The sequence below is a fragment of the Tetrao urogallus genome, assembly GCF_951394365.1.
Source record: "Tetrao urogallus genome assembly, chromosome: 1".
Classification (NCBI taxonomy): Eukaryota; Metazoa; Chordata; class Aves; order Galliformes; family Phasianidae; genus Tetrao; species Tetrao urogallus.
In genome coordinates, this window is record NC_136813.1 from 191,444,205 (window position 1) to 191,466,340 (window position 22,136).

The 22,136-nt window shown below is 44.9% G+C and overlaps 1 protein-coding gene across 1 annotated transcript in view; it reads right to left on the reverse strand.

Annotated features, from left to right (window-relative positions):
* The window catches only part of PLXNA4 (plexin A4), a gene marked incomplete at both ends in the record, with an annotated part of 402,235 nt that extends 390,919 nt beyond the window's left edge, over positions 1 to 11,316 (reverse strand). The window contains one exon of the mRNA XM_079549350.1: positions 10,138 to 11,316. Coding sequence (XP_079405476.1) covers positions 10,138 to 11,316 — 1,179 coding nt within the window. The remainder of the gene's footprint in view (positions 1 to 10,137) is intronic.
* Positions 11,317 to 22,136: the final 10,820 nt, after the last annotated feature.

Sequence of the window (22,136 nt, forward strand, 5' to 3'; positions counted from 1 at the left end):
TCACATGCTTGACCCATTATCCCCCAATACTTGTTGGCAACAGAATGGTTAAATCTGAGCTCAGATGGAGCATTTCTGGCAGCTGCCAGGCACTCCTTATTCCTATTCCACTGATGCACACCAGCACCTTGCCGAATAGAGTCCAGCTGCCTCCCTCGTGTCGGCACCACCAGACATTCCCTTAATTACTATAATTATTATTTTGTTCCACAGTCAAAATTATCATTTGGGCTGCAAAGTGCCACGTGCACCAGCAGCGCTATACAAATGAAACAACAATGCTGCTTTGCATGCAGGCGACACCTCCCAGAGATCCCAGAGCTGCTTAAAAGCATTAATTAATCCTCACCACGGTCCCACAAAGGTAAGCTAAGCGTTGTGATGAACAACTTGCATGTGTTGTTGGTCTTCAGCACGGGGAAAGTGCTCTGTTGGATGTGAGAGTTGTGTCAGGGGAGGTTGAGGTTGGATATTAAGAAAAATTTCTTCTCTGAAAGAGTGGCGAGGCATTGGAACAGGCTGCCCAGGGAGGTGATGGAGTCACCATCCTTGGAGGTGTTCAAGAAAAGGGCAGATGTGGCACTGAGGGGCATGGTTAGTGGGCATGGTGGGGATGGGTTGACAGTTGGACTGGATGATCGTAGTGGTTTTTTCCAACTTTAATGATTCTATGATTCTATGAGTGACCTTGGGTTGCTCACCAAATAATGAAGAGCCGAGGGCTGCGCATCTGCATCAGGGAGAATTGAGTTGTGTCTGGTTTTATCATCTGACGGAAAATGAATGCAAGGGAGCCCGGTTGTCACTTTAAACAACAAAATACAGCACTCGAGTTCTGCAAACCAACATCCCCCACTTGCTGCCTCTATCGGTGCAGATCTCAGTGCTTGAGGAATGCAGAGCGCAGCGCTTGTGTCAGCCTCTGTATAATTCACTCAAGCCTTTTGCTTCCAACTCTTTGCATTTGAAAGCAGGGCTGTGCAGTGGATGGCCCTCCGAAGCGGGGATGCCATGACAATTACAGCCCTTTGTTTCTTGACGTCGGATCCCGACCAATAGCCCCGACCCACTGATAAGTGCTGGGTCATTCCCTCATTAGGAGCAGCACGTTTTTATTATTCCCTTCTGCATATTCCCTCGCTCTGCCTCTCCCACTCTCTGAATAGATGCCTGGCTAATATCACTTGTTTACAGAATAAATCAGCTGAACAAATCCTATTATATTTTGGAACAGTGACAAAGATGGGGTAATGACATTGAAACAGGGAAAATGCGATGTTGTTCCTACTGATCTAATGTCACCCACATGTTCTGTCAGCAATGCCAGCTCTGGTAATGCATGGAGGAAACATAAGTCCTTCTGTTTGCCCACAGCATTACCACTTTGATGCACATATACCTGGGTGTCCCACCTTTCCTGTGTTTCAGGCATTTCTGTAACTACTTTAATTATTAAACAGGCTACCCAGGGTGATGGTGGAGTCACCGTCACCGGACATGTTCAATACAAGGGTTCCCCACTAAGGTGTATGGTTTGGAGGGCATGGTGGTGATGGGTTGATGGCTGGACTGGATAATCTTAGTGGTCTTTTCCAATCTTTTTAATTCTGTGATTCTATAATGCAGCATCTCACACACACTCAGAAAAATCACAGTGTACTCTCAGGAAGGGTCAGTGTGAGAGCATTCTTTCCCTACAGGAGAGGGATACAACAAAGGTCTGTGTTTCAGCAAGCACAGTGAGGTGATACTCCTTCACTTCTTGATCTTCATCTGTGCAAGGGAGCAGTTCTGAAGAGGATGGTTCATACATAGATGAGTACATGACACCCACATCTCCAACTCCAGCCTCACTCTGGGCACACAGAATCAAAAAATAAGGTTGGAAAAGATCACTAAGATCATTTACTCCAACTATCAACCCCTCTCTACCATGCCCACTAACCGTGTCCCTCAGTGTTACATCTGCCATTTTCCTGAACACCTTCAGGGACAGTGACTCCACCACCCCCCTGGGCAGCCTGTGCCAGTACCCAACCATTCTTTCTGAGAAGAAACTTTTCCTAATAGCCAACCCATCCTCTCAATAGCCTCAATTTCCTAATAGCCAACCCAACAGCATCCCCCGCCCTCACATCTTGCTCGTATGTTCATGGTAGAGAAGTGCAGCATCTGTATTTAAGCTGACTGATATATTGGGGATACATTACAATTCAGGTAAAAGTGGAAACATGCTTATTTCAGGAACAAAAATAATGCCCTATGTTATACATGTGTTGGAATAGAAAATCAAGACAGACATGTGCATGAGGCTGTTCCCAGAGGCTAAACATCTTCACTGACTCCCTAAGCACGAAGACAGACCCTGCACTGTTTTTCACCCCGACAACTCCACTTGCATCACGCAAGGAAGAAAGGGTCTGTGCATGATTTGTCCCAAAAGCAATGCTGAATCCAGCAAGCCATGACCCCCTCCTCAACAGAACGGGTATTGTACAAACCCCAGCTGCCCCCAGTCCGGAGGTGCTTTAAATAGCATTGGTGTCATGCAGGGAGCCGAAATCACTTTGCTTCTGGCTCATGCAGGATTTTTCTTTTGCATGCAGCTTCTTTCTTTTTCTGTTTTCTTTTTAACGTTGTGTAAGCATTCCCCTCGGCCTGGAAGGCAATCTCCTGGCGAGGCAATCCGAGGTCAGGGATGTGATCACCCGGCGTGGAAGCGAAGGCAAAGAGATCATCTGGAGCACTCTGAAAATGCAAGGCTGAGCCGCATGTGACCGCAGGGCTCAACCGCAGAGAAAAACAGCCTGGGTCGCTGGCAGGGAAAGCAGCAAAGATCACTTCCCAGAAATAAAAATAATCGTCCATGTGGCGAGGAGCATGAAGCAGCAATGTGGAAGCCAGCACCTCGCTCTCCTGTGACAGCATCTATCTGGAGTCCAGCAGGAGCAAGAGATGATGCTGAGGGATGCCGAGAGATGCTGAGTGATGCTGAGCTGCGCAGGCAGAGTCCAGGGCTGGGATGATAGTGGGGGAGGGAGCAGTGACTGAAATATCTCAGACACAACAGCTAGTCAGCAGGCTTGGGCCCTGCTCTGTCTTCAATGAACATTTTGTGTGAGCAGGGTCAGGCAGACGTGAGGATCCAAGAGAGAACAGCACAGCGTGCACGGGGCTGGCACCCGGCCTCTTAAAGGCATAGGGTTTCCTCTGATGCGTGGGAAGTAAAGAAATGGTTCCATGCAGGATGTTGTCGGGTTGGTTTTTTTGTTTGTTTGCTTGTTTGTTTTTTCCCAGAGGTTTCTCAAATAATTACAGCACAAATAATGAGCATTCTGGAAGGAGGGCAATTAATTACAGCCAACATTATTTCTGATCTGGAGGTATCCTTTCAAGGGCATGGTTTAGTGGGCATGATGGTGATGGATAGACATCAAGACTGGATGATCTTAGTGGTACTGAGGAACACACTTATTGCCTTAAACATAATTATCCTCTGCTTTCTGTTAGGCCCTGATTTACAGCTCTTAAGTGCAAGCTTCTGTTAATGCAAATGCTTAAGACTTTTTGTTTCTCTCTCCCTCAGAGCTGCCAAAGTTGGGAAAAAAGACCAGAACCAACAAAAAGTGAAGATGATCCCATGTAATGCCTACAAAGCCTCTGCAAATGAGTTTTGATCAGATTTTAGTATCATAGAATCATGGAATTGTTTGAGTTGGAATGGGCCTTTAAAGGTCATCCAGTCCAACCCCTGCAATGAACAGGGCCATCTATATCTAGGTTAGACATACGCACATCCACCTGCTGGTGGGCACAGGCTTTGGAGGATGTCCAGAAGTCAGGAAGTTGGCAACAACTACACCCAGGCCTTAAACACCATGCTTGCTAGACAAGAACTAGTGCTAATCATCTAATGGTCACATCACAGTGGAAGAGATGGGGAGACTTTCCTAATTCCAGCTACAGAGGGGCCAGGACATTGCTCAGTCTCAGAGACTAGAGGTCTGAATTCAGTTGTTCCCTATTAATCTGAAGAGCATGGCCTCAGCCATCTCTGGTGACTTCCACCACAGTCAATATTCATGAGAAGTAACAGCCACATCACTGGAGAGAGCTCCTTGCTCTGCTTTTGCCTGAGCTACCTCATATAGTATGACAATATGACATTTTTCTCCAATTATGGGTCTTTCACTCCCAGAGCACTGCTTTATAGAGGAGGCAACAATTGGGAAAGAGATGGGGGAATGAGGAGAGGGAAGGTTCATGGGGAGATTTTCAAATGACAGCTCAGCTGCAGAAATCCTAAGCCAGCACCTTAACCCTTGTCCACCCTGCATCCCAACTAACCCCTTCATCCCCTCCAGCTCCCACCGATGGCAGAAATGCTGGTTAACTATTACCAAAATTGTTGGGTTCAGTGAGTCCCTCCAGCAAAACGCTTCACAAATACACTACAATCCAACACAAACTGATGTGGCCAATTAAACAAATACAGAGCACACAGTAAAAAGCTTGTTTGCTCCATCTCGGAGTATCCAGTAGGCATTGCCAGAGAGGAAATTCTGTATTTCTGAGACCATGCTTCTACACAAGCTGCACTCTGACTTTTTTGGGGGGTGCTCTTGCTCTTGCTTACATCTCCAGAGGAAGAAGAGGAAAGCACTGTTAAATGTTGACCAAGAATGGTCTTCAGCTGACCATGAGCTCTTCAGATGAGAAACTTAAGTCTATGTAATTTGGGCTAAAAGCTTATCTGCAAAGCTTTTCTGCATGGTATATCCATGCAGAACAAAAAACCCTATTGTATGAGCATGAGCAGCAGTGACCTCATACAGATTTACTTAGGATAGCCCTGCTGGCAAGCAGTGACATGATGAGGCCTCATGAAACCGATAGCTTGTTCCTGTGACTGTGAGTCATTCCCCAAGGAAAGTGGCAGGCTCATGTACTGGACAGTGCCGCCAGGAGAAACCAGCATGCTCTCAAAATGTCAAGGCATCAACACTGCATGGACCTCTATCCACGTGCTCCTCTCCCCTAGGACTAAGCAAGAGTTAACACTGCCTTTCACCCCAACCTTTCCCTATTATGGGAATGACAATTCCAAGTTTTTTTGATTGATAAAGTGATATTTTTCTTTGAAACAGACTTTTTTTTTTCTTTTCAGCGAGTCATTTTTAAATGATTGTAGTAAAGATTTATTCCGTCTTCTTGCAACAGTTGAGAATATTGGGTGCAACACAAGGATTCAGGAGTTCCTGAGCTGCAACCAAGCAGCAGGTCATGTTTTACTGTGCCTTAACTCCTGTAAAACAGAAGTAAAGCTTCTTGCCATCTTAGTGTTGTTGAAGAGGAAAATAATGAAACTGTTTGTTTGGACAAAAATATTGGAAGTTTTTTGATAGGAAAATTATGGCCTCATCATCAATGGTTGTCTCACCAGGAGTCAAACTGTCTTTGTTTTACACCAAGCTAGAAAAGGCCTCTTCTAGTCTGATGGTATGGAGCAGTAGAGAGCCTAAGATGTATGGATCAGTCTCAAGGGCCAAGCAGCATTCATCCTGAGGTGAGGTGCTCATTCTGATAACACAAATCTCCTAGGCACACAAAAGCCAGTGCAGACACATCTGACAGCCATACATGGAGAACAGTGTTGAGATGAATCAGCAATGTGCACTCTACAACCTCTTTCCATATCTGTCTGAACCTCATGGGTAAAGCTTGGTGGGCATGAAGGACCTGGGTTGGGCAAGGGTTAATAGGTAAATCAGGAGGGAGTAGGAGAGCAAAGTCAACATGAGGAGTATATATGTATGGAGGAGACAGAGAACAAATAGGGAACAAGGCAACCGTTACCACTGTCTGGGTGAATTAATGACTTAGATGTGGCTTGGATTATCAGAAGCAGAAGCTTTTGTAGCTGAGTTACTTGTCAGGCAGTTCCAAATGCCCCACCTTGCCTGCCTTCTATTAACAAAGCATTGGAAAAATATTGTCCAAGTCTTTACACAAAGCCTTTTGTTGGCTCGCCAACTTCAAAAAACATTTCTTTTCTCCTCCATCTGACAACATTGCCATGAAAAACAGGAAGAGATTGAATGCAGTACTTTAAACAGTCAAACTCCATTTCCTGCCAAAAGGAAAAGAAAATACCGGCAAAAGGCAGAAGCCAGGCGATAGTTGGGGACAGACATTCTGATTATCTCAGACAGATATTCGCACTGTGTATCCGGTAAAAGCTGCAGTGGTGGAAGTGACACCTTTTCATTTCAGGGAATGCAGATTGTTAGGCTGCAGAGCAGCAGGTGATGCTGTGAGACAGATCAGGCTGGGATCAGGGTTGCAACCAGCTCCTAAGCTAACACTTAGGATTGCACGCTAACAGTGCATTCTGTGTGAGTGTGTTGCTGCCAGGGGGGTTGGAACAAGATGGTTTTCAAGGTCCACTCCAACCTAAGCCATTGTATGACTCTATGAGAATTTATTGCAAGCCAAGGTCCACCAAGGATCCCTGATCTTCTCACATCTCCCCAGCAGGCCCTGGCACATTCACAGTTCCCTAGAGGCAGTCTCCAGTATCTTCCTCTTCTTCATTCATCCTTACATGTCCCACATAGCAGTTCATCTGCTTGTTCCCTAAGGTTCAACTTCTGCGCATCCCAATAATGTAATTTCCACTGGGCTTCAAAATGTGCCCACTTGCAAATCTTGTTTCATCATACAAAAAGCCAACAAATCTATCAATGATCAAAACCAGTACCGAAATGACCCATTCCCAACTCTATCCTCCTCTCGAGCCGCCTCTTTTTTAAAAAAAAATTCAGCATGTTGATACAGCATGATGTGTATTTAAATCACTGTCTTTTTTATCCAACATGAAGATCATTTTCTGCTTAAAAAAACAAACATCCTTTTCACGCTAGAGCAGCCTTTCCATCTGCCAATACTCTGCATATCTATACAGCCTATCTCTCTCTGCTCCACAGAATCATAGAATCATTAAGACTGGAAAGACCACTGATCAATCCATCAACATATGTCTATGATCACTCTAAACTCAGTGCCACATCTACCCTCTTCTTGAACACCTCCAGAGTTTGTGACTCCATCACCTCCCTGGGCAGCCTGCTCCAATACCCCACCACTCTTTCTTCAGAAACTTGCTGAATTTAGACTGACGAACCACAAAAGAGTTGGCATTTTGGTGGCACACATCATTCCTTGTAGATGCTCAAAGGAAACAAAGGTGCTCTCTAAGGCTGTGTACGTCGTAATGGCTCCAGTATCAGGAAATGAGATTAAAAGTGAGGGAAAGCTTCCTAGCAGCAGAGATAGATCATGTAGGGAGAGAGGGGAGCCTGCCTCACTGGAGGTTAAGAACAGGTGAGACAAACATCTGTCAGAAATGTTATAAGTAAGGCAGGAGGGCAAATCAGATGACCTCATAAGATTCTTTTTTTTTCACAGTCTCATTTTTCTCTGATTTTATGAATTTCTAAGCATTTGGGGTCAAGAGTACTGTTTAAATATAAGTCATTATTCTGCATTTGCAAGGTACAGAGAGGAGAACCAGAGATATTACCTGCAACTATTCATCACAAGGGTGAATTTGCAAATCAACTGCCCAGACATAAAAATCCATCTTTTTTTTATGCTGAAGTTTAAGAGGAGGATAGTTATACCACAGGAGAGGAATGTACATCAAGGATTGTCCATTCATCTCTGGTCTTTCCCAGACCAGATTTGACCAAGGTGCAAGGACAGTGTGATGAGCCCAACTCCAGGGTCCAAGAGTAAGTATCTCAAGGAAGGACTGGCATATGTCTTCTTACAGTGTTTCTCTGTGATGCTCAGTGAGGGTTTCCCACAGCTTCTCTTTACCCATCTGCTCACTGAGTAGCATATCAGCTGTATCTGTAGGATTTTGGCTGCTGGATACACGGCAGCAGAGCTGAACTTCAAGTCCACCCTTTATCATGGGCAGGTTAGGCTTCTATCCTGCACTAGCAGAGACACATTTGATATTCACATTTAATAATAATAATAATAATAAAAACATATGAAAAGTCACGCTGGTAGCTTTATAATTGGTTTTATAGCTGTTCCAATCCACTTGCAAAAAGGCAGAGCAGCAGTGCTGGTGGACTGCTGGCAAGCAGGACATCCATCAGCAACAGAGATGAGGCCCTCACGGACATATGTCCAGGCTCCAAAATACTTCACCGACCATCAAATATTTTCCAAGCTTAGCAGCTGGACTCTGCAGCCCTTACAGCAGCCAAGTCACTAATACCTCTTCCCTCGGGCAACACAGCTGATCTCAGGCAGGGCTTGCCAGCAGCTCTAAGTAGACTCATTAAAGGAGAGCACAGCCCACTTAGTTACACTTTTCAGACTCTTATTTTCTCTTCAAGGATCTCCGGGCTCTTTTTCCAGATGGGATGCATTAGCATCTCTGATTCACAGTCACAAAGATGCTCTTACAGTTTTCCCTGCTGTGCCACACAGACCCCAATTTGTTGTCCTCTCCCCAGTCTCTGCAGTCCCGTCCCTCCAAATTTGCTCTAATATATCCCAGATTCATCCCAAGGGACAATGTTGGCCTTTTTTCCCCTTTCTAAAGCCACGAAGACAGGTGATTGAGGGATTTCAAAACTGTTGGTTTGAGAGGTCCTGTGCTGCAAGCATTAGTATGGAGCACAAGTGGAGCAGATTTGCAAATATATGGAAAGGCTTAACAGCCTGGGAAAGTAACTCCAGTGGGAAACTCCAGCTTAAATCTAAAGGCAGCTTTTTGAATGTGTGGAGGCCTTGAGGCTAAACAAACAAACAAACAAACAAACAAAAGAAAAAAAAATCAAAGCCAGATTCAGGCACAGTCTTTCTCTCTGTGAACCCATAGGGGGTTTGCTGCTGGCAGAGGTCTAGACAGAAGGGATCCCACCAAACCAAAGGGCTTGTCCCTCCTCAACTTCAGTGTAGAACTGTGAGAGCAGTGCAAGGTCACACAATGCTGTGCTTGTGCAAAGGAAAATTAGGACAGGGTAAGGCAGGATCGGTCTCCCTGCAGTGATATTTCCATCTGCATTCCTCTTAGTGTGCCCTTGTCCTGCAAAGGAACAACAGCAGGGATTCCCCAGCAAAGGATGCTTGAGTACAAAGGAAAGCATGAGCAATCCCATATACTGAGCCCTGACTCTGCTATGAGATTATGCGGCAGGAAGGCGCTCTGGTGTTTCTCCATATTCCCTTTGCTCAGACTTGAACTTGCCTCTTACTTGAAAGAACTAATTAAGGATGGAAATCAAAGCCCAGAGAGGCAGCTATTACAGCAGCCAGGGTGCAGTGCCGACTGTAATGCTGATTTCTGTGCATGGTATCAAAGCCAGCCACGTATTGGTGGGGCTGAGGCAGATTTCTGCGATGACACTTTAGTGAACTGGTGGAATAAACTAAGAGAATTTCTTAAGACCATTTGTAGGTCAGGTAGACCAACCTCTTCCTCTGTCCTGCCCTTATATGTTGTAGCATTTAATCCTTGATCTGTAGCCAGGCCTTAATTTTTTTCCAGTGCACAGACAGTGTAGAGCTGGTTTGAAGGAGGAAGACAAGGGACTTTGATGGTTAATGATCAGCGCTACTCAGCCCCAGAATAAATGAAGTACTGCTTTCACAAAGCTCCCGGAAAAAATCCTGCCTCAACTCCAGCCTAGGGAGATAAAATTCCACCATCAGACACAAAAATAAGCACAAGCAGTTAAGGTTATCTAAGTCTTATTTTGGTTTATGCTTGAGCCAATACTGCAGAAGGGAGCGTGATTTCACCCCTAATGAATTTCACTGTGAAATAACAAGAGCAGGACAATCCTTCCCAAAGATTTCAAGGCCTCTTGGCTTATTCCATCAACAAACATAAAATTCCTGGGAAGGTCAGAAAGTGATGCCTTCCTCAACTTGACCACGAGTAAACTGGGGCATGGGCTGGTTAGATTAGATGGTGTCATGAGCCAGAGGTAAAACCAAGACTGGGATGAGGCAGGCTCAGTTCTTCACTCCCTACTGCAACCATTGAGGCACACTTTAAACTCAGCAAGAACGTGAGGAGGTCAAATGTGGGTGTTTAAAGGCTAGACTTACCGCACTGCTACAGGGAATGTCCTTGACTTTGAGCCAGGCCAGATCTAATGTCCCCTCTCCCCTGTAGCAGGACTGCAGCCTGTCTTTGATGCGATCGTTGATTTCTTTCAGGACAAAGATGCAAAGAGCAGATTCATCCAAGGACTTCATCTTCCTTTTCTGCCCCTTAGAGAAGACTGTGAAGAGGATGTCATCCTCAGGGCCAACACCCAAAGACCTTGCTAAAATGGCTCCAGCCTTGGACAAATAGGCTGCCTGGAGCAACCGATATTCCACCCCGTTCTTCTCACAGCCAATGGGCACCTCAACATAGGAGTTGAAAGCTGTGTCCTCTTTGCACAACCGGACCAACTTAGAGGTATAAACTTGTTCTTTTGTGGTGGAACCAGGTGGTGAGATCATCTCAGGCTGCAAAGTTAGGAAATAAACAAAGTTACCACTGCTGAAGCCATAGATGTAGTAGATATCAAAATCAGGGATGATGGTGAAGGTGTCTGAGGGGATTTTGATCATAGATGCCACAAACTCATCATGGAAAACGTATGCAAACATCCCATCTGCCTCAGAGTTCTTAGTAAGCTTTCTGCTAGAGATAGTGGGGAAATACTCAGGTTTGCCATCCACAGCAGTGGCAATGAACAACTTGTCATCCATGTTGCTGTAAGAAACAATGACTCCAAAAACAGAGCCACTCTCATTCACGCCGGAGAGGTAATGCTCCTTCTTGTGGAAGGGTTCTCCCAGCTTGAAGAGGTCATCCAGCCTCAAAAGCTTACAGATGCCCTGGTAAAGACTCCCACAGGCTATCAATCGATTCTCCTTGTAGTCTATGAGGAGCATTTTGTTGATGTTGTTAGTGGGTGTCAAGGGTTCATTGCAGGTTTGGACTATCCTGGGAGGATAGCATTTGGGATTATCATCATCAGGACCAGTCTGGTGGGTCACCAGGACCTTCAGGTCACTGGAGAGTTTATAGATCCTGTTGACAGCTCCCAGGTAAATGTGCCCAGTCCTTTCATCAACCACTAAATGGTTGAAGTTCCCCTCCGTTTGGTCTCCAGTGAAGGTGATGAAGGGCCTCTTTGGGTGGGGAGGCTGCTGTCTACCAAGAGGTGACACTGTAGCAGATAACAGGAGGTGAGAAACCAGGCAAGTCCACTTCCACATGGCTGGTGACATATTTAGAAATGTTTGTATTCCCAAGGGAATGAGGATTGGAAGCTGTAAGTGTCTTCAAAACACCAATTCCCTGGCAGATTTTGTCCTAAAAGCAAAGAGAAGAGAAAACAAAAGTATGTTACTATGGAGTATTTCTTCCTCCTCCCTCCTTCACAACCATGCCATCATCAGAGCATATTTAATTGCTAATCCTCCTTTTCTCGCCTCAGAGCTCTCTACTTAAAACCAGCACAAAGGGAGTCCTCCTGAAAGAGAAGATGCTAGTAGAAAGAGCAGAAATTACATAGCAGAATAATAAATCAGTGCCCTTTTAACCTCTACTACACGCACATGCGCCCCATGGTACAGCACAAAAACTCACTGGAAGCCAGAATAGTGCAGAAGCATCAAGCAATATTACTGTTTGCACTGCCAGTTTTGACCCAACTGTGTATTTGTTAAGACAGGACAGGAGAAGGATTATTATTCTGCTCTTCCAGATGAGGAAATGAAGCCTAGAGAAGGTCAGGGACCTGTCTGCAGGGATATGCCCAGATGGCTGCTAAGCTTTCCTGTGACTCTTCAAGTTTGCCAGGAAGAAGCCAACTCTGGTCTGACATTAACATCCTTTCAGGGAGACGCTGGTCCTGAGCAGGACTGTTTGACCAAGCTCTCTGTGGCTTCCAGATCAAAGCTGCCTCATGCCAGTCCAGCTTGGGGTACAGATGTTGGAGTTGTGGTGTGCCAAACTTCAGAGCAACATCTACAAGGGGCACGCTGCCAAGCATAAAGCAAACTGGGCACCATGTCTTCTCCATCATAAAATCATACAATCATAGAATGGCCTGGATTGGAAGGAACCTCAAGGATCATCAAGCTCCAACCCCCCTGCCACATGCAGGGCCACCAACCTCCACGTTTAATACCAGACCAGGCTGCCCAGGGCCCCATCCAATCTGGCCTTAAATACCTCCAGGGATGGACAGGGCATCCACAACCTCTCCGGGCAGCCTGTTCCAGCACCTCACCACTCTCTTGGTAAAGAACTTCCCCCTGACATCCAATCTAAATCTTCCTTCCCTCCTTCAACTTAAAACCATTTCTTCTCATCCTGCCATTATCTACCCTTTCCAAGAATTGGCTCCCCTCCTGTTTATAGGCTCCCTTTAGGTACTGAGAAACTGCAATGAGGTCAACCCACAGCCTTTTCTTTTCCAGGCTGAACAATCCCAGCTCCCTCAGCCCTCCCCTGGTCCTTACCATGGCGCTGCTCTTCACCCCCTGCAAAGCCGAGACAACCTTGTCTAAATAAAAGATACAGTTCTGTGGGGCATTTCAGAAGGCTGAAAAGAAAGGACCTGCCCAGTTATTAGCAGTGATAAAGTCTCAAGGTCCATGATGTACAAAAGCTGACAACCCAGAGACTGTTCTGGTGATTCCCCCCCAAAAAACAAGGGGCCTTCTTGCACTAGTCAGTCACTTTAAATCTCCTAGCTTTTAACCAGAGTTGATGTGAGCCATAGGGGATTTCACCACATCCTGACCTTGAGCTGTGGGAATACATCCTTCCATTCAAAACATTCACCTGCTCCCTGCTCCTCTTCCTTTTCAAGGTTGATTCTATACCAAGAGAAGCTTTCAGAGAATCACAGAATCACTAGGGTTGGAAAAGACCTTTAAGATCTCTAAATTCAACCTCCAACCCATACCCACAATGGCCACTAACCATGTCCCTCAGTGCCAAATCTACCCTTTCTTTGAACATCTCCAGGGATGATGACTCCATCAGTTCCCTGGGCAGACTGTGCCAATACCTCACCACTCTTTCTGAGAATAAATTTTTCCTAATATCCAACTTGAACCTCCCCTGGCACAACCTGAGGCGCATGGAAGATGGATTCTCAATGCCTTGAGTTTTGCCAGCCAAGCTTTTTGCTGATTGCTGATTACACAACCCTTGTTACAGGTGGCCAGGCCAAGGCACGCTGGTATTACCCCTCTCCTTCTTTAACATCCAGATCAGAATTCCACAGAATTCTTTTTGCTTATTAAAAGTGAAACAAATCAAATCCCAGCTTCAAATACCCTTGTGATTTGAATGCACTTCTGCAGACCACTGGCCTATCACTTCTCACAGAGTGCCTTTGCTGGACTGAGGGGTGTAATTTGCTGAGTAAAGGTGACAACAGCCAGCAAGGAGGAGGCAAGGCAAGAGAAAGACTGCTGTTTGCAAATCCCAGCAGGGAGGAAGATGTGGCAGTGACACAGGGCTGGGATTCACAGCTTTTTCAAATGTGTGCCAGAGGAATGGAAAAATTTACTTCAAGGAATAACAAAAAGAAAAAAAATCTGTCTTCTTTTGACCTGTAAACTGATTAGATCTGATAGTGGAAAGGGTATGTCTGGGCTTCTAGAGCATCCACCACTTTTATGCCACCCCAAATATTTCAGACTTCTCACAGCAGCCAGAATTTCAAAGCAGCTGCGTGATCCCCTCCACCTCCCTCTGCCCTCCGTACCACATCAGCCACAGGTGCTGGTTGAAGGACAGACAAAGGTCATTTCACATTTACTTTAGGCATGTTTACCCTGTTCTGCTTTGCCTTTCTGGTCAAGCAAATATTTAATAAAATCAAGATCATACTGCAGAGTTGGCAAGACTGTCCTGTGAGTTAGTGAGGATTCACTCTGCAGGGATGCCCAGGATGGTCATGTCGGCTTTTAATAACCTTTATTATGACAGATAGAGAGGCAATGGGATGAGCACTCCCTGCACAGGCATTCCCCTTTCAAAAGAGGCCATCCTTGAGAGAGCAGCAGAAGAGAGAAGCTGTCCCTGTTTGAGTCCTGTGTTCAGAATCATTACGTGGTGACCCTGAACACTGGCGTCCGTCACTTCTGAGTTACGATCCATATTTCTAACAGATACTGCTTTGATCGGGCACTAGACAGATGTAGGAAGAAATTATTCTTTTGAAGTACAAAAAAGATGTCTATTTTACTCCTGTATTTTACTATATTTTACTCCTCTTAGACCAACTGAGTTAGCACAGCTGCAGGACAGGGAAATGGGAACTGCTATTACCTATGCTGGATATTAGGAAACATTTCTTCTCAGGAGTGGTGAGGCATTGGCACAGGCTGCCCAGGGAAGTGGTAGAGTCACCATCCCTGGAGGTGTTCAAGAAAAGGGCAGATGTGGTACTGAGGGATGTGGTTTACTGGGCATGGTGGGATGAGTTGACAGTTGGACTGGATGATCTTTGCCAACCTTAATAATTCTATGTTTCTATGACCCCAAGACTGAAGATACATATAAAAGCCCCTCAACATGAGCTGTCTGCCCAAGGAATATTACAGTACCCTAGACCTAAGTTGTAACAACAGCAGGAAGTGTCCCTTTAAAATAAGTAGTCAACTCAGCGTAAGAGATGCACTCCAGATGTGACATCTTCAAGATCCAAGCAAATGGGAACTGTGATTGAGTTTGAGAAGTGTCTGTGACTTACAGAGGAAGGGGGAAAACATTCCTGCAGAGAATGACAGAAAACTTGGTTTGGAAACTAGAGGGGCTCCAGTGAAAAACTCCAAGAAGGGCGGATGAGGAGCACCCTTTGCAGCAGTCAAGGGCACTTAAAAAACAGAGAACTTCATGGGATAAGATGTCCACCTGCAGTAGGAAGAGCCACCAAGCAAGCACAAATGCAGATTTTGGAAGAAAGCAGAGCGCCTACCATCTTCATTCTGCAGCCTGAGTGACCCTAGGATGTCTAGGCTTCTCTCTGCTGGCTCTCCCTGTTCACCCATCTGCTCACATTGTCCTGTACCCTTCATCCCAGAGTCCCAAGCAGTGCTTGAGCCTCTCAGGGTTAAAATTTCTAATTTGGCTTAATTATTAAATAGCAGCAGAGGGCAGAGGCAAGGAGGATTGGATGTTTAGCTTGCAGAATAGAGCAGGGTTTGCATAACCCCTCAGAGAATACACCATGGAAAAGGGGTTTTATGCATGTCTTTTTATTATCCACGTCTGGACAGCAGGAGATCAGAGATGTTGGGAAGACAAATACTGCAGTGCCATAGACATATGCAGTCTTTTAAGCTGCAAGATTCTAATTACATTACAAGAAAAATAAACAAAAGACCAAACTGACCAGGCAGTGAGGTCTGGGCTTAGGCTCTGGTCTGGGATTTCCAAAAGAAACCCAAACCACCTCCCAAAATAACCACGTTCCCTTGCTTTTCCCCCTAGTGACATGGCCAGCAGTGCCATGACCCAGTGTGCAGAGCTCCTATGAGAGCAGATCTACGTGGCTCCTGCCACATCTTCCTCTTTGCCAACATATTCAGGATCCCTGGAAAGGTCACGCAGTTTCTACAGCCCCATGGATGTGTGATGGGTACACGATCCAGTGATCCCAAGATTCTACAACATGCAGCTCTATGGGCCTTAGACAAGAAAAAAGCCCAATGGGAAGAAGCATTTCTAACTTCTTTTAACTGGAGACCAGCACAAATCCATCCCATTGCAATTGCTGTTCCTGAGAGAGTGAAGATAGAAGACAACAGCATCTCCCCCCATTTGGTTCTCACACACACACAGCCCTCCTGACATCCAAGGTTGCAGACAGATCCAAATCACCAGGTCCCCTGCCATAGCCACCTTCTGCAGCAGGGACACTGCAAGGTCAGCAGCAGCATTTCACTAAAAGAGTTATCCATGCTAACCTGACTGCAAAGAGTTATAGAAGCAAAACTACTCTGTGTCCAGCTTCAGCCAGGGCCTCAGAACAAAACACAGGTTAGAACATAGAAGACAGCAAAAGCACGCTCAAAAGCAGCGCCAAGAGAGGAACAAATCTGCCACCTCTTCCTGCAGAGCATGCCCAAAAACACCACACCAAAGTCCCAGCAAGTGGTGGATCAAGCTCGTATGGATCCCAATGGCTTATTCAATTGAGAACACCTAGTTAGGAGGAAGCCAGCAGCAACCAGGACTACGGGGCAATGTCAACAGCACGAGCACTGCAGTTAATGAAGTCAAACATTAATCAGGCAGTGCGCTCCTGTTTGCTTTTGCTTTGCTCAGGCATGGCTGGCTATTCATTTGCTGGGACACAGGAGGCCGTGCAGATGCTGACAAGGCAGACGTCCAGCAATGGAGCCAGCACAGAGCAATTCAGCACCAAGTGCAGCTACACAATCCCTTTAATCTCAGCTAAAGATTTTGTCCTGACTTCCCTTAATAAATCCTGATTACCATGGATAGATGCTTTTCTCTGGGAGCCGACACGGCAAGAAAACTCACACAGGCACGTTGTCGACAGCTCCCCAACAAAGAGCAGCTTCTAACTTCAGCTAAATCTTCCCTCCCTGAACACACAACCTGATGGAAAGCAAAGGCAACTCTCTCTTTGAGGGCATCCAACACCTTTTTTTGGGTTTTTTTTTTGTTTGTTTGTTTTTTTTTTGGAGCTTGCCACAATGAACAGATCCCAGCACAAGCTGCAGCTTGTCCCAAATAGAGAGATTAATTTCAGCACTGGGTCATTTGCAAGGCACTTAAGCTCCAGCAACAGAATGTGGCCTTCACTCATCACACAGATTATTCTATTCAGGCACTCACATGTTGCCCATCACCTTGTTACCTGTGCATCTGACAGAAGAGCATTAAAGGAAGGGATTAACATTTGCCACGAGTGGGACTTTATTTTTTCCTGATTTCCCATTGGAGAAAACTGCATATGGATGCTGTTTCTCCCTGCATTTCAGACTTGGTTTTCTACCAGGTCAGATGTGTGCTCCCTTGTGCTTGGCATGGAGAGAGGAAAGGCTTGTAACATTCCTCCAGGAATTTGCTATGTGGAGATTTGATGAAAGAACACATGTATGCATTGCCACAAAAACAAGAATGGAGTTTTGAGGTCATGGAAATAACCTACAGATCCAAAGAATGGGGTTAAACTCTTCTTTCTGGGGCAGATTCACCTCTGAGTTCCACTGTGAGTCCCTTCCACAGTGCAGATGCTTATCTCAGAGCCTCCTAAAATTCATGACTAGATGATCTTCGTGGGCTTTTCCAATCATAACGATTCTGTGTAAACTATTCTGAGGACAAATCTATTAAAATTATTCCTTATCACAGCAGCTGGGGAAATGTAAACCCCCAGGCAAACAAACAGTTGTAGTGACAGCACATGAGGCTATCAATTTGAAGTAAACAGTGTCACTACACTGCCTGACATCATTGCTCTTTGTATGAGGAATGTCTATATTAGATCATCCAGATCTGAAGCATAGAATCTCTATATTAGACCAAAGCACGGGGGGAAAAAAGAAAAAAAAAAAAAAGAGCCTCTGAAGGATGCCCAAATAAAACCTTAATTTTTTCTGGACCTAATCCAGTATCAAATGCCAAAACCCTACTTTAGTACTCCAACATCAAGAGCCTCTGACCTTGGGTTTGTTCCCACGTCACCAGGCAGCTATTTTCTTGTTCTGTAGAACAGAGTTTCTGTTGCACTGAATGCCAGTGGGTGGATGTTTTCCCCTGCTTTGCAATCTTCGTAAGATCTGTGAGACACAATTCCTCTCTCTCAGACTGAAGTTTTGTAATTAGCGCTGTATAAATCCATTAACAGCCAAATCTTGTAAGACAGAGACCATACTTCAGCTGTCTCCTGAAAGCTTGGCACAAAGAGGAAATCCATATTCACAGTGACTTTGTGATCAGTGGCTATTTCACTCTCCAGATCTACATGAAACAACAGCAAGGATAAAACATAGGGCTTACAGGAAAAACAAAGCCTTTAGACCTTGATCTACAGCTTGTTGGAGCACCAAGATCTATATTTGCAGCTGGGGAAACTACTTGCAAAGAAGCCAGAAGAGAATCCTCAGTCTTCAAAGTCTGAGATTTTACTACATATTCAAAAGGTAGCTGGAGCAGAACAGCCTGAGAAACAGAGGGTAAAAGCAACAGGAAGATCAGAGATCGTACCAGGATGAAGGATAAAGTTCCACTGGATCCATTGTGTAGAATCATGGAATCATAAACTATTCCAAATTGGAAGGGACCCACAAGGATCACTGAGTTCAACTCCTGTCTCCACACAAAAGCTCCTGAAATCCAAACCCTATGTCCAAGTGTGGTATCTAAAGTTTGATGCCATGACCACTTCCCTGGGAAGCCTGGGATGCCTAAGCACACTTTAATGATTAACTTTTTCCTTTTCCAAAACCTTACAGTCATAAATAGGTTAAACACATCAGGAATAGAAAGAAAACATCATACAGCCCTGTATAACTTAGGAGGGAACAAAGAAAGGAATGGTGATTTCTCTTCAGTGGCACAAGATTTGCAGCAAGGGCAAGAACAGTCCCCCTTTATGCTTTATTTTCAACTTAACATTTTTTCCTCTCACTTTGTGGCAGATATCCAGACTGTTTTGGAGCACCAACCGCTGGCCACTCATGGGGACAGTGGGAGGAAAGACCTGACAAAGCAAATCCTTCAGCTTCTTCCCACGTGAAAGGCTAAAGACAGTTGGATCAACTCACAGCCAGATCTTGAGTCCAACACACACATTATCACTCATGGGAAGAGGCCATGCTGACTGGCATTTGCTCTTTCAAACCTAAACGAGAGCTTCAATTTACTGCAACCATTAGCAATATTTTTGTGGTCATGTCCCTACTGGATAAACATCATGAAAAAAAATATATTTGACATCTCCTTTGAATCATAAAATCATTAAGGTTGGAAAAGATTTCTGAGATCATCTAGTCCAACCATCAACCCATCCTCACTATGCTCACTAACCGTGTGACAAATCTACCCTTCTCTTGAATACTTCCAGGAACCACCTCCACCAGTTCCTGGGCAGCCTATGTGCATAACCATTCCTTTCGAGAATAAATGTCTCCTAATTTCCAACCTGAACCTCCCCGACTCAACTTGAGGCCATTCTGTCTCTTCCCAGTTACCTGGGAGAAGAGGCCAACCCCTATCTCACTATAACCGCTTTGCAGGTCTTCCTGGTCTGCTTAGTTCATACCTTGTGCATATAAAAGCAATTCCTTACTCTACTTTGCTTTAAATTATTCTGTTTCTCTTATCTCTGTGGGTATGAGATCTCAGACTGCTGCCTGGTCCAGACTTCTGCCCCAAAGTTCACCAACTCCAAATTCCAGTCCATTGCAAATATGAGTTGCTACAAAGCATGACCTCTTCTTTACAAATGAAAAGTTACAGAACAAAACAGGCATTTTTTTTCTAAACAATACAAATCTACTGCATGCTTTACTTGGTTCTCCCCAGCAAATGTATTAAAAGCCGTATAAAAGTTGTTTATAAATTGTAACTGTGCTGCCATAAAATAACTTTTTGTTCAGTTCTAAGCAAAGCAGGGTTCAATGCAGCATCTGTGTTCACAATTTCCCTCTGAGAAAGAACATCCAAGATCTGCCCAAATGAAAGATTTTCTCTCCAGAGGGCTTCCCTCAGAGTGCTTTGGCTGAAGTTTTTTGTCCTTACTCAACTTGGAATTTTTTTGCCGATCCAAAAGGCAAACCATGCTGATGGAGTCCCTATGCTTGCTCTAACAGAGCAATCCAGCTGAGACACAATTTCAAGCCCAGCACTAGGAAGGAGAATTGACTTGTTCTGCTGATAGTCTTAACTCAGGTGGGGTATTAGGAAAAATTTTCTTCTCAGAAAGAGGGTGAAGCATTGGAACAGGCTGTCTAGAGAGGTGGTGGAGGTGTTCAAGAAAAGGGTGGATGTGGCACTGAAGGGCATAGTGTAATGGGCTTAGACTGGATGGTATTAGGGGTCTTTTCCAACCTTAATGCTATGATTCTGTAATGAGGCAGTGTGGATACAGCCCTGATAAGCAGTGGCTTTGTGAGCATTTTTTTGGGAAAAAAAAACCAAACAACAAAGAACACTAACAAGGCCATCAGTCAGACATCTGTCCTTTAAGTCAGTACCGCCACAGTCCAATGAATCCCCATTTTACAGGCTGGATGATCACAGCCATCACTTTCAGCAAAGAACCAGTAGCACAACTATTTTTTTTCCCTTCTTCTCTTCCAAATAATAATAATAATTGTTATTATGGGAATAGTAACAACAGGCTTGCTCCTAATTTTCTCTTCCAGTGCCTTTGTCACTTTAAGGCAGAGGACAACCTAGCTGCTGCCAACATATACAAAAGCCAATGGGAAGTTATTCTTAGAGCCCTGCCCGGCTGTTGCTGCAGGATAACTAGCATCAAATCATGCCTGACAGCCTCAGGATACTGCTGAGCTAGACAGGACACCTATGGCCGGGATCTGATCTAGACAACAGACAGAACTGTGCTAATACAGGCAAAAAAAACCATAATCACATGCTATGTTTGTTAACAGAAAGATTAGGAGAGCTGGTGTATACCCACACAAACAGCATTTGCAAGGAGAGACACAAATCCATCCTGCACAGCATACAGACATTTAGTTTAGCATGGAATGAGGCAATACCCAGTACAGGGCACTGTGTGCATGCGCAATTACATCAAGCATTAACAGCAACAACTGCAGCTCAAGTTGCCTGACATGTTTCACAGCAGGGCTCAGTTTTAAGGTCCTCATTACTTTGACAGTCTTCAACCACTTCGGAGACGATTTCCCCAGCTCAGTGTCGGCCTCAGGCTAACATCTCTGGAGAAAGTCGCATTCAGAATGGCATGGACAATTGTGAGAACTAAATTAGGAGAAAAGTTTTTGCGAGTTATTAATATTTGCATCTGTGTATGTTTGACCTTGGTTATATTCTTTCCACTGTTTTGCTGAAGCAGGTGATAATAACTGGGAGGGTGTTGTCAAGAGCATCCTTTGGCCATGCTTCAAAGTGTCTACATTTAACAGGTTACAGCATCCAATAATCAGTGCATCACATATGAAGAATTGTCTCCCAGCATGGATCAGCCAGCACTTGGGCTATCACCATAGGATGAGTAAAACATCAGGGATGAAAGGACTAAGCAGGTTTTCCCATCTGCTATGTCAGCTGGAGGATGCAGTGGTGCTAAGGAAACTCTTCTGTGTTCCCTGATGAAGTTATGCTGCAGCTCAGTTTAATTAACCCAACTGGAAACCAACAGTAGAGCATGTTCTGACACAAGGAAAGGAAGGCTGGAAGTGGAGGAGGAAGAGAAAAGTGGGTAGAGATAATTTAGTAAAACGGATATGAGCAGAGAGTGGGACACGTGGGAAGGCTGCAGATTTGTGAGTTCTGTAAGCACTGAAACATCCTCTCTTCATGAATAGCACATTGATCTCACAGCTCCTGATTCCCATAAGATGGGCTTCCTCCAGCTACTGACACATCCGAGGTCAAATCACTTAGACAAGATTAAAGTTCTGGGGAGAAATTTCCATTTTTGGCGTGTGTGAGAGCTTGGAAAATTTGTATTGAAACAGAAGGTGCATCTATAAGAAACTTAAAGAGAGGGGAGAAAAAAGCAGGTAATTGCTGAATTTTATAAAGAGCAATCATAGAGTTATAGAATTATTTGAGTTGGATGGAATCCTTAGAGGTCATCTATTCCAACTCCCTGCAGTGAACTGCGACATCTACAGATCAATCAGGTTGCTCAAAGTCCCATCCAGCCTGACCTTGCGTGTGTCCAGGGATGGAACCCATTTCCTAACTTTGGACGTGGTTTATAGGCAGTATTGGTGGTAGGTGGATGGCTGGACTAGGTGACCTCAGAAGTCTTTTCCAACCTCAGTCATTCCATGACTCTAAGAGCCACCTACAAATACCCCAGAGAGATAGAGGTCCAGGGTAGAGAAATCCA